The sequence below is a fragment of the Salminus brasiliensis genome, chromosome 22 (genome assembly GCF_030463535.1).
Source record: "Salminus brasiliensis chromosome 22, fSalBra1.hap2, whole genome shotgun sequence".
In the NCBI taxonomy this organism is placed as follows: Eukaryota; Metazoa; Chordata; class Actinopteri; order Characiformes; family Bryconidae; genus Salminus; species Salminus brasiliensis.
The window spans coordinates 3779055-3792567 of record NC_132899.1 but is presented as its reverse complement, the minus strand read 5'-3'; the positions used below and the strand labels follow the sequence as shown (position 1 = coordinate 3792567).

Below are 13513 nucleotides of genomic sequence, written 5' to 3'. Positions count from 1 at the left end.
CAGAGACACTGGATACCACAGAGGCACTGGATACCACAGAAACCCTGGATACCACAGAGACACTGGATACCACAGAAACCCTGGATACCACAGAAACACTGGATACCACAGAAACCCTGGATACCACAGAAACCCTGGATACCACAGAAACACTGGATACCACAGAAACTTTGGATACCACAGAAACTCTGGATACCACAGGAACACTGGATACCACAGAAACCCTGGATACCACAGAGACACTGGAAGCCCAGGTTACAGAAGTGTGTATGTGTGTGATATCACCTTGTATCCCTGGTTGATGCCGTTGATGAACTGAGGGTTGGGAGCAGTCCAGGTGAAGCGGATGCTGGTGGAGTTCACAGGTTCAGCTTGAACGTTTCCAGGAGCAACAGTGGGAACTAACAGAAAGACATCATTATCAGAGCAGAGCTTTAGAACCACATCCTGAATCTGCCCTGCACTTTCAGTTAGGACCGAGATAAGAACATCCTCAGGAATAAGGGGTTTCACACGCTAATAAAACACATCACTGTAATCGTGTCCCAGAGAAACCAGGAGAAAGCAGATGTTTCAGAATCGTTTATCTGCACCAGGGCCAGTCCAGATGTTCACAGCCATTAAATCCAATCATTCAATGAATCGTTTATTTTTTTGGGTGGGGGGGAATCTCACTTTCTTCAGGATAAACAAATAAAGGCAAAGCTTTAAAGCTTTTTCCTCTGTTTGGAAATGTTTACCCCTCTGTTTCCCATCCGTTTGGCTCCCTCTGAAGGACAGAACCTAGAGGGGTAATTAATCAGCAGTGGCAGTTAGTCAACAGGGCATTTAATCAGCAGGGCTTTTTAGGAAGCGGGGGCAGTTAAATCTGCAGATGGGGAATCAGTAGGTGGCCCTGAAGGACAATTAAACACACCATACCCCCCAATCAACCCCAACACAGACACAAACACACACACACACACACATTTCGTCTCTGGTTGGACAATAGTAGATGAACAGACTGTGGAGTAAATTGGAGACCCTTCTTTAGTTGATCCTGTGACCTCTCTCGCTCTCTCTCGCTCTCTCTCGCTCTCTTTTGCTATCTCTCTTTCTCTTTTAGGGCCCTATCTTACACCCTGCGTGTTTAAACAGCAACGGTTCTGGCAAATATATCTACACCGATAAGCGCGGTGGTCTCAAATGAAGGGTGTTCGGGTCAGTTTTTGGAGTATTGCTGTGTATCTCGGCAGCGGAAAACACAGCAGGAGCTCCACTGACTGAAAACAGTCTAGACAGACGTTCGTCAACAGTCAGACGTTCGTTCGTTGATATCTCGCCACTGAATTGTCAACACAGGTGCGTGCAGCCCGATGCTTGTACACCCCACCACGCTTTACACCCCTGAAATAGCAACCCGCCAAGGTCAGTCTGACCGCACCTGGCTCTTAAAGGAATGGCGAGAGACACACTGATTGGTTTATTACTGCACGTTATGCCCAAATAAAACACACCCATGATTAATTAAGAGACTCGGTACATGACTTTTGAAGAGTTTCGAGCCAAGCATGACAAACTTTTCCCGTCGTTACCATAGCAAAGACACACCGACACGCCCCCTAAATCAAGCTGTGGATGCCTCCCCTAAAAATCTAGCTAAAATAGGGCCCTTAGTCTCTGATTCTCTTTATATAAGAACGCAACATGCTGCATAGGTCTAATTGCACTGAACACGTCCTGGCACCGAAGTGGTGGAACGAACTTCCCCTGGGTGTCCGAACAGCAGAGTCCAACACTCGCTGTCCTCAAACCCAGACTGAAGACCCTCCTCTTCTGACAGTACTTGGGAAGAGTGCACAGTATGTGTATGTGTATGAGTATCGTGGCCTCCATGCTGCCTTCTGTATTTAGTAGAGTCGAAACTTTTGGCTCAGGAGAAGAGCGTCTGCTAAATGCCGTAAATGTGAATGTGAAAGAGATTCAGTAGAACAAACAGGATATCAGCTACTGTCTTTTCCAGATCCAGGTACAATCCTTTGTTTTCGCCGCTGTGCCATTGAGCCATAAATGGGCACGAATCCCAGCAACAGTGAGGAACGTAGGGGAACAGAGCAGTTTAGAGTCTACAGTGGATCATCAACATTTGTTGACACTAAATATGGTCAACATACGGTCAACACTAAATGGACAAAAGTATTGGGACACTGCTTGTTAATTACGGCCACAATTTTTTGTATTACTACTGTCCAGGGAGGAAGGCTTTCTACTAGATTTTTTTTTGGGGGGAAGTGTTGTAAGATTGATGTTGTTAGTGAGGTCAGGACGTTGGATGATCACCTCACCTCATCCCTAACTCACCAAAACATCTCAAAAGTATTGGATGGAGCTCCACCACCATCATTCCAAAGAACACAGTTCTTCCACTGCTCCACAGCTCCTCAATGATGGGGGGCTTTATACCCCTCTAGCCCACGCCTGGCATTAGGCAGCATGGTGCCAGTAGGTTCATGTTGATCTGCTCCAGAGAGTCCTAATGTATTGGCAATTCTGAATGCATTCATTAGAAAGGGGTGTCCAAAAACATTTGTACGTATAGTGTAGAGCGTCTCTGAACCTAAAAAGCAAGAATGCTGCAGTTCCTTTTTCAGCACCATGCTAATTGGTGGAGTATTTGCAGGTACATTTGCCTGGTAGCTCACGTGTAGAACTTCCCCACCCCCTGGTTGATAATTCCCAATGAATATACAGAGAACATCCACCCTCAGAGCTCAGCCCTCACCTCCTTGCAGGGTCCACTCTGTGACCTTGTGGCTATAGACACCCAGGCCAGCTCCGTTATACGCTGCCACCTCGATCTCGTAGTTGGTCCAGATGATGAGGTCCTCCAGGAGCAGATTGGTGACATCTGGGTTGGAGATGTTCTTGTATTGGATGTCTACTGGTAGACCTGTTAGACGAAAACTACAACATAGAGCACTGAGGTCAGTGTTGGACAGGTGTGCGCTGGACAATGCTACTGTTGCAGATGCTTTGACAGGGATACACCCTCAAAAGGTGCTGTAGAAGAACCACTTTTTGCTCCATTAAAGATTAAGAGAACATCATCTTATAGAACCATTTGAAGCAGCTCTGTTTTTTGGAGTGAAATATGGACAAAAGTAATGGGACACCTGCTCCTTCCTTGTTTCTTTTATTAAAAAAGAGTTCTGTCTCTACTGTCCAGGGAAGAAGGCTTTCTACTAGATTGGAGGAGCATTGCTGTGAGGATTTGATTGCATTCAGTCACAAAAGCTTTAGTGAGGTCAAAACATTGGATGATCATCACCCTGCCTCATCATCCCCAACTCCCTAACTCATCCCAAAATAACTGGATGGAGCTCCACCACCATCATTCCAGAGAGCACAGTTCTTCCACTTCTCCACATCTCAATGCTGGGGGGCTTTATACCCCTCTACTAGCCCACGCCTGGCATTAGGCAGCATGGAGCCAATAGGTTCATGTTTATTGATCTGCTCCAGAGAGTCCTATTCTATTGCCAGTACTTACCTACAGGGACTTTTTGTGTTTGTGCATTTGCACATCTGAATGTAGTCATTAGAAGGGGTGTCCACAAACATTTGGACATGTAGTGTATTTTGAATAATGTATAGAGTGCATCCTATGCTGGTTTATCATGCAGCAGTTTGTCTGAGCGGAAACAGCAGCACATCTGGGTGAATTTTACTCCAGTTAGCGTGAGCCGATCCTCCTGGAGAGCCTCAGGGTCTGTGTAGATACTGTGTCAGTTCTGTACACACCTGCCTCCGCTATTTGAAATCCTGCAGAGCGTCTGAGGATTGGACTCAAGGTAATGCCTTGAGCACACTGACCCAGTGTTCTACAAAAAACATCCAAAAACTCACAAAACTAACTAACTGACCCTGGTTCAATCAATTCACGGTGGACAATGAGGGAGAATGGTGGGAGAATGATAATGTTTGGTTGGAGAATGGTGGTGTTCGGTTGGATTTTGATAGCCGTTGTTGAAGGATGGTTGTATTTGGAGGTGAAAGCTGGTGTTTGGTGGATAATTATGTTGTTTGTTTGGATAATGATGGTGTTTGGTTGGAGAATGGTGGTGTTTGGATAATGATGGTGTTTGGATAACGATGTTTGGTTGGAGAATGGTAGTGTTTGGATAATGATGTTGTTTGTTTGGAGAATGGTGGTGTTTGGATAATGATGTTTGTTTGGAGAATGGTGGTGTTTGGATAATGATGTTGTTTGTTTGGAGAATGGTGGTGTTTGTTTGGATTATGCTGGTGTTTGGATCATGATGTTTGGTTGGAGAATGGTTGTGTTCGGTTGGATTTTGATAGCCGTTGTTGAAGGATGGTTGTCTTTGGAGGTGAAAGCTGGTGTTTGGTGGATAATTATGTTGTTTGTTTGGATAATGATGGTGTTTGGTTGGAGAATGGTGGTGTTTGGATAATGATGTTTGGTTGGAGAATGGTGGTGTTTGGATAATGATGTTTGTTTGGAGAATGGTGGTGTTTGGATAATGATGTTTGGTTGGAGAATGGTGGTGTTTGGATAATGATGTTTGGTTGGAGAATGGTAGTGTTTGGATAATGATGTTGTTTGGTTGGATAATGATGGTGTTTGGTTGGAGAATGGTGGTGTTTGGATAATGATGTTTGGTTGGAGAATGGTGGTGTTTGGATAATGATGTTTGTTTGGAGAATGGTGGTGTTTGGATAATGATGTTTGTTTGGAGAATGGTGGTGTTTGGATAATGATGTTTGTTTGGAGAATGGTGGTGTTTGGATAATGATGTTTGGTTGGAGAATGGTGGTGTTCGGTTGGATTTTGATAGCCGTTGTTGGAGGATGGTTGCATTTGGAGGTGAAAGCTGGTGTTTGGTAGAGAATGGTGGTGTTTGTTTGGATAATGATGGTGTTTGGTTAATGATGTTTGGTTGGAGAATAGTGGTGTTTGTTTGGATAATGATGGTGTTTGGATAATGATGTTTGGTTGGAGAATGGTGGTGTTTGGATAATAATGTTGTTTGGTTGGAGAATGGTGGTGTTTGGATAATAATGTTGTTTGGTTGGAGAATGGTGGTGTTTGGATAATAATGTTGTTTGGTTGGAGAATGGTGGTGTTCAGTTGGATTTTGGTAGCCGTTGTTGGAGGATGGTTGTATTTGGAGGTCAAAGCAGGTGTTTGGTTGGAGAATTGTGGTGTTTGGATAATGCTGGTGTTTGGATAATGATGTTTGGTTGGAGAATGGTGGTGTTTGGATAATGATGTTGTTTGGTTGGAGAATGGTGGTGTTTGTTTGGATAATGATGTTGTTTGGTTGGAGAATGGTGGTGTTTGGATAATGATGGTGTTTGGTTGGGGAATTATGGTGTTTATTAAGAGAATGAACACACAGAGTCATGTTTGGATAATGAGGGTGTTTGGATAATGATGTTTGGTTGGAGAATGGTGGTGTTTGGATAATTATGTTGTTTGTTTGGATAATGATGGTGTTTGGATAATGAGGGTGTTTGGATAATGATGTTTGGTTGGAGAATGGTGGTGTTTGGATAATTATGTTGTTTGTTTGGATAATGATGGTGTTTGGATAATGATGATGTTTGGTTGGAGAATGGTGGTGTTTGGATAATGATGGTGTTTGGATAATGATGATGTTTGGTTGGAGAATGGTGGTGTTTCGATAATGATGGTGTTTGGATAATGATGTTGTTTGGTTGGAAAATGGTGGTGTTTGTTTGGATAATGATGGTGTTTGGTTGGGGAATTATGGTGTTTATTAAGAGAGTCATGTTTGGAGGATGAGGTGTTTAACCCCAAGAACACCACACCAGCTGTAAAGCATAGTGTTGACAGCAACATGTTCTGGGTCTGGAACTGGTTCTGGAACGGGTCTTCTGCACAGAGTGGATGGAATAATGAACCAGGAGAACCACTTCAGAACACAAGCTTTTGGAACGGCCTTCCTAAAGTCCGGAGCTCGGCCCATTACTGAGAGGAGTCGTATCAGTGTACAGGTGCACATTCCTGAACATTGCTGAGCCAATCTGCTGACTTGCTATTCCATTTACAAACAGCAGAGGGAGTCTGCACACCACTTTCCATCTGCCTGCTAATACTATTCAATCCCTCCCTCTCTCTCTCTCTCTCTCTCTCTCTCTCTCTCTCTCTCTCTCTCTTGAATTGAGTGCACCATATGGGGCCTAAAGTTTGGCATAAATATTTATGTCTGCCGAGCCAAAAGCAGGCTGCAGTCTGTCAGTGCTGAACAGCGGCCCAGACACCAAACTTTCACAGATCTCTGATTTAGGAAGGGGCTCAGAGAGAGAGAGAGAGAGAGAGAGAGAGAGAGAGAGAGAGAGAGAGAGAGAGAGATTTATACCAGAGGATTAAAACACAGTATGCTGGAATCTGAGAAGAATCCCAGTCTGAAAGAGGTGGAACAGCAGGGCGGAAGACGCTGTAGTGATTTGGCTCTCTGTAAAATGATAATGAGCAATAAAACAATGCTGACATAAAGGGAGAGTGTGTGAATGGGGGCAGGGGGTGGGGCTTCTGAGACTGCTAATAGTGTGGGAACAGAAAACATAGAATACTGACCAGTACAGGACATACATTCTACAAATGTAGTAATTAATTGCTTTAAATATTATTTAAAATAATTATTTTTAAAATATTATTTATGTTTACATTCTGCTTTAAGTCTCTATCATGGGATTAAGCTTTTTTTCCTGTTCCATCCCCTGTAATTACCTTTCGATCTATTTGTATCTAGTCTCTAGCCCCGCCCTCTTAATGTATATAAATACAGTTCTTCATTTTCTTTGCGTTTTCCTGCTCCACCCCCATTCCACCTTCATTTTGGGTGAGAATTCATGCTCCGCCCCCATTCTGTCATTGTCAGTTTCTTCAATTGTGTCTAGTCTGTAACCCCGCCCTCTCATTGTAAATATATACCGTTTTTTTCTTGGTTGTGTTTTCCTGCTCCGCCCCCATTTCATCATTGTCAATTTTTTCAACTGTGTCTAGTCTGTAACCCCGCCCTCTCCTTGTAAGTATGTACAGTTCTTTGTTTTGGTTGTGTTTTCCTGCTCCACTCCCATTCCGTTATCGTCATTTTCTTCACTGGTGTCTATCTCTCTCTCATTGTAAATATATACAGTTCTTCTTTTAGGTTGTGAATTTCTGCCCCGCCCCCTTTTCCGCCCTTGTAATTTTCATCAACTGTATCTAGTCTGTAGCCCCGTCCTCTCACTGGACATGTATACAGCTCTTCGTTTCATCAGGGTGTCGAATTGGACAGTCCTGCTTAACAACTGTTATGTCTTGTCGTATACAGCTGTCCATGAGGGGGCGCTGAGAGCATGATTTGTATTAATGACGATGGTGTAAATCTGAACCACACTCGCCAACAGTTGGGGACAAAAATCACAAATTAAAATAAACAAAACAAACAAACAAACAAATAAAAACAATTCTTGGTAGTTTGTGCTCCAGGGCTCCCCCTACAGTTGTGGAGGGTAATTCCAGTTTTACTCCACTGCAGTAAATACAAATCACGCTTTGAGCGCCCCCTCATGGACAGACGGATGTGCACATGCATTTCTGGACAGTCTGAGAGCTGCAGAAGCTTGATCTGAAGGTGGAGCAGCATGTGGGCTGAGGTGGTAGAGTAACACTACAGGATTTTATACTAATATGACTCTATGGGTTCTGCAGCGTCACACAGCAGCAGTTCTGGAGAGAGGTTCTCCTCCTGCAGCTCCACCACCCAAGCTCCATAGTGCAGTAGCAGCAGCAGCGTTCCGGCCCGGTGGGAATGACGGAGACACTGTTCTCCCGGTTACAGTCCGTGGAGCATCTGTTTGCATGCTGTTTTAAAATCATGATGTTAAATCAACACTAGAATGGAAATCTGACGTGTCGAATTAATTCCAGGTGCTGTGTGGGCAGTGGTGGTCGTGGTGTAAGGTGCAGTGTAATGCAGTAGGGGGCGGCACAGGGACTGACCGGATGACGTATCCACGGAGGACGCCGTTCTGCTGGCTCTCGGGAGGAGGCTGCCACTGGATCATGATGGAGGAGTTGGTTCGGCCACTTGCAATGACATTCTGAGGGGGGGCACTGGGGGGCTCCTCTGGGAGAGAGACCCTGAGAGACAGAGAGAGAGAGAGAGTGAGACTGCTGGTACGCAGTGGTGTGGTCAGTTTCAGCTTCAGCGCAGAGAGCGCTGTAGTTCGGTTGGACAGGGCTCAGGTCTGATTTAGTGCTAAGCTTCCGTTCTCCAGGCTGAGCCTCAGGCTAAACCTCTCTCTCGCTCTCTTCCTCACTGCCCTTCATCAGGCCGTTCTTTGTACACACATTAACGGACAGTGTCGGCCTCCTGACCTGCTGTTAGCAGTTATTCATCAATAATTACACTCACTACTTCAGACTTCAGAGGGTCCGGACACATCTGGACAAACTGTATCAGCTATAAATAAATAAACAAATACATAAATAAAAAAAACAAACAAATAAATAAATAACTGCATTCATAATTCATTCATTTGTTTTTCTCGCAAGGGGGAAGAGGCTTAGGTTGTTATTTGAGCACACCGCTGACCACAAAATGACACCAGACCATAGAGGACTATCTGACAGGACAAAGCTTGTAAAAAAGTTATACTTAATACTGTATTTTTAAATATTCTATGAAATTTTAATATTTTATACCATCACTGTCCAATAAAAATAATCCAAAAATATCTCCATAATGGTAAATTTACAGGAGAAGGCTGTAAGTGGAAGTTAATGCGAAATAAGAGTTTATTCTAAGTAATTTAGAGCATTTCTATTGGTCCATTTGTCCAGAATTATTTAGACAGTGTACAGAAGCAGCTACAGGGTTCAAACCATGAAGATACATATTTGTGTGGACAGCAGCAATATGGACGATTTGTCTAAAAAATAAAAAAACAGGCAAATCTGCACCAGAAAAAAATTTGTAATGGTGCAATGTTATAATTCTTTTTTACCAAAAATGTATACATTTCATTTGATTAAAAATCACAAGTTTGTAAATCTTTACCTAAAAAGCAAACTTTCTCAAACTTTTAACTAAAAACTTACATTTGTCTCTAAATCTGAAAAAAAAAAGCAAAATTTCCATTTTAAAACTAAAACTTTTTTAAAATGTCGGACTAAAGAAACATATGTATAAATCTGTACCCATACAAAGTGAATAAAATGTATACATTTAAGAACTATATAAAAATGTACGTATGTGAATATGTATGTAAAATAAAAGTTGTCTTTAAATCCCAAATTTAAATCATGCTAATCATGATTGTATCCTCTATTCACTGAAGGCCAGGTTTGCATTCTCCATTCTCCTTTATATCCTGCTGGGGTTTCACTGCTCTTCAGACTAACAATGAATCCTCCCCACTTACACACACTCTATAGTATCACTGTACCTAACTTCCTCTCGTTCAACACATAGAAAAACACAAATACACACCTAATATACACAATCTGTCAGGACCATGACATGCTTATATATATATATATATATATATATATATATATATATATATATATATATATATATATAAAAGCATGTGTATGTGTGCGCCTATGCAACCCTCACCGTTCTGTCTCCTTGCTGAATGGTCCTTTCCCCACGTTGTTTACGGCACACAGGCGGAACTGGTAGGACCTCGCCGGGATCAGTCCACTCACCGTCACCGCTGCAGATTCCGGTTCAATATTAGCCAGCAGGATCATCCATGGAGCATCTGAACACAAATACACACAGAAAAAGCAGAAATGAGTCAGAAAAATTACCTGAATAAACACTCCTATACACTAGAATAGGAGATATTAGTCCATAAACACCCTCAATAAACACTCCTATACACTAGAATAGAGATATTAGTCCATAAACACCCTCAATAAACACTCCTATACACTAGAATACGAGATATTAGTCCATAAACAACCTCAATAAACACTCATACACTAGAATAGGAGATATTAGTCCATAAACAATCTCAATAAACACTCCTATACACTAGAATAGGAGATATTAGTCTATAAACAATCTCAATAAACACTCCTATACACTAGAATAGGAGATATTAGTCCATAAACAATCTCAATAAACACTCCTATACACTAGAATAGGAGACATTAGTCCATAAGCACCTCAATAAACACTCCTATACACAAGAATAGGAGATATTAGTCCATAAACACCTCAATAAACACTCATATACACTAGAATAGGAGATATTAGTCCATAAACACCTCAATAAACATTCCTATACACTAGAATAGGAGATATTAGTCCATAAACACCCTCAATAAACATTCCTTTACACTAGAATAGGAGATATTAGTCCATAAACAACCTCAATAAACACTCCTATACACTAGAATAGGAGACATTAGTCCATAAGCACCTCAATAAACACTCCTATACACTAGAATAGGAGATGTTAGTCCATAAACAACCTCAATAAACACTCCTATACACTAGAATAGAGATATTAGTCCATAAACACCCCAATAAACACTCCTATACACTAGAATAGGAGATATTAGTCCATAAACAACCTCAATAAACACTCCTATACACTAGAATAGAGATATTAGTCCATAAACACCCCAATAAACACTCCTATAAACTAGAATAGGAGATGTTAGTCCATAAACAACCTCAATAAACACTCCTATACACTAGAATAGAGATATTAGTCCATAAACACCCCAATAAACACTCCTATACACTAGAATAGGAGATATTAGTCCATAAACAACCTCAATAAACACTCCTATACACTAGAATAGAGATATTAGTCCATAAACACCCCAATAAACACTCCTATAAACTAGAATAGGAGATATTAGTCCATAAACACCTCAATAAACACTCCTATACACTAGAATAGGAGATATTAGTCCATAAACAACCTCAATAAACACTCCTATACACTAGAATAGGAGATATTAGTCCATAAACAACCTCAATAAACACTCCTATACACTAGAATAGAGATATTAGTCCGTAAACACCCCAATAAACACTCCTATAAACTAGAATAGGAGATATTAGTCCATAAACACCTCAATAAACACTCCTATACACCAGAATAGGAGATATTAGTCCATGAACAACCTCAATAAACACTCCTATACACTAGAATAGGAGATATTAGTCCATAAACAACCTCAATAAACACTCCTATACACTAGAATAAGAGATATTAGTCCATAAACACTTCAATAAACACTCCTATACACTAGAATAAGAGATATTAGACCATAAAAACCTCAATAAACACTCCTATACACTAGAATAGGAGATATTAGTCCATAAACATCTCAGTAAACACTCCTATACACTAGAATAGGAGATATTAGTCCATAAACAACCTCAATAAACACTCCTATACACTAGAATAGGAGATATTAGACCATTAACACCTCAATAAACACTCCTATACACTAGAATAGGAGATATTAGACCATTAACACCTCAATAAACACTCCTATACACTAGAATCTAGCACCTATAACACTAGCTTTTTTATATGACCTTGACATGGTCACTCACTGTTCTCAGACACCTCCAGCATGTAACGGATCAGTGGGCTGTTCCCATCGAATGGTTTGGCCCAAGTCAGGTTAATCGCTCTTTTCTCTGTGGAGCTCAGAACTGCACTCGGGTTCTCTGGAGCATGTGGCAACTGCCTGTAAACACCACATCATAATAAACAAATACACAATAATGTAGGACTGGGACTATTAGGCAAACACACAGCAATTAAATTATTGTGATATACACTGAGGAGGAGGGGTTAAACAAGATATGTGTACCTGACTCTCAGGTGTGCACTGCGGGAGTCATTCCCTCCCACTGAGGTCACTCTGCAGGTGTAGGTCCCAATGTCTCCTGACCACGTCTGGGAGATGTGCAGTGTCCCATTACCGTCCAGCCGTAGCCGTGGCAATGACTTTGGGTTAATCACCTGTCCGTCCTTCTCCCATACAAACCTAAACACACATTAGAAGGATTTGGTATGACACCAACATTACACCAATCAGCCATAACATTAGGTTACTTATGTCACTCTACCGCCTCAGTCCACATGCTGCTCTACCTTCAGATCAAACTTCTGGCGCTCTCAGCTTGTCCAGACATTAGGTCAAGTGAAAAACATTGATTAGAGGTTTTGAAGCAGGAGAAATGGGCCAGCGGTGGGACACCTAAGGCTCACTGATGCTCATGGAGGTCAAATGATCTGCTGCTAACAACTTGCCAGAGCCTACAGGAGACTTTCACAAGTCTTGTGGAGTCCATGCTTTGAATGGTCAGATTTGTAGTAGTGGCACAAGGGGGACCTAGTCAGTATTAGTCAGATGGTAGACCTTCTAACGAGCAGGCCCAGCTATTTTAGTTTTGGCATTAGTCTGATGGTCTTACCTAGTGAAGGAGATTACAGGTAGGAGATGTAGAGGTATGAGTCTTGCCCAAGGACTCTTATTGGTGCAGAATGGTGGGCTTGTCCAGTCAAACAATCCAACAATCCTAGTCAGCCACTAGAGGTCTTTCCTGTATATAAAGACCCATTTACCCAGGCCAGGAACCCCTCAAATGGTCCCCATCCAACCCACCCAAGAGAGAGTGAGGCCAGTCAGGTTTCCCTGGGACGCATCACCAGGGATTAGGGGTGGGCGATGTAGCAACAAAAAAAAAAAAAAACCCAGACCTGTGCTATTCTCTGATGTAATGGAGCTCCATCAAGTACTTTTGGGATGAGCTGGGGAGTTAAGGATGAGGTGAGGTGTTGATCATCCAACATTCCGACCTTACAAATGCTCTTGTCACTGAATGCAATCAAATCCTCATCCAGCGATGTTTCTCGAAAATTTAGTAGAAAGGATACACTCTTTTTTATTCTCTTGATTGCAGTAGAAACAAGAAACGAGCAGTGTCCCAATACTTTTGTCATTAGTACTTGGAGATCCATGGGGTCTGTTATAACACATCTGTAGAGCAGTTGGCCTAAGGTCACCTTTTTCTCAATGTGGGATAGAGGGATATGCATCTTCTGGTGTGATGGAGCTTCATCCGATGCCTTTGGGAGGACCGGGTTAGAACATTTCCATAACATCAGGCAGGTGGTCAGTACCTACCAAAAGTGCTCTGAGAAAGGAAAACCAGTGAACTGGTGACAGGGTCATGGGCACCTGAGGCTCACTGATGCTCATGGAGGTCAAATTGGCTTCATCCAATGCCTTTGGGATGAGTTTGGAGTGGCAGACCTAATCATACAACCTCTTTAATCAAACTCTCTTCACAACAATGTTCAAACATCCACTCTAAAGTCTTCCCAGAAAAAGTGGAGGCTGTTCCTGCAGCAAAGGAGGACAAACTCCCAATCGTTCCCCTTTGATTTGGACATGCTTAGCTGTTGCGAAGGTCCCAGAGGCCTCAGTCAGCACTTTGTTGACCCTCCTTAC

At 42.2% G+C, this 13513-nt stretch overlaps 1 protein-coding gene across 4 annotated transcripts in view; it reads right to left on the bottom strand.

The window, feature by feature from the left end:
- The window catches only part of sdk2b (sidekick cell adhesion molecule 2b), a 411671-nt gene that overhangs the window by 48820 nt on the left and 349338 nt on the right, over positions 1 to 13513 (bottom strand). For all 4 annotated transcript variants that reach the window (XM_072667047.1, XM_072667049.1, XM_072667048.1 and 1 more), the window contains exons 13-18: positions 11867 to 12043; positions 11604 to 11740; positions 9636 to 9783; positions 8015 to 8155; positions 2762 to 2943; positions 286 to 401 (exon numbers count right to left, since the gene is read on the bottom strand). In XM_072667047.1, the coding sequence (XP_072523148.1) occupies positions 286 to 401; positions 2762 to 2943; positions 8015 to 8155; positions 9636 to 9783; positions 11604 to 11740; positions 11867 to 12043 (901 nt within the window). The remainder of the gene's footprint in view (positions 1 to 285; positions 402 to 2761; positions 2944 to 8014; positions 8156 to 9635; positions 9784 to 11603; positions 11741 to 11866; positions 12044 to 13513) is intronic.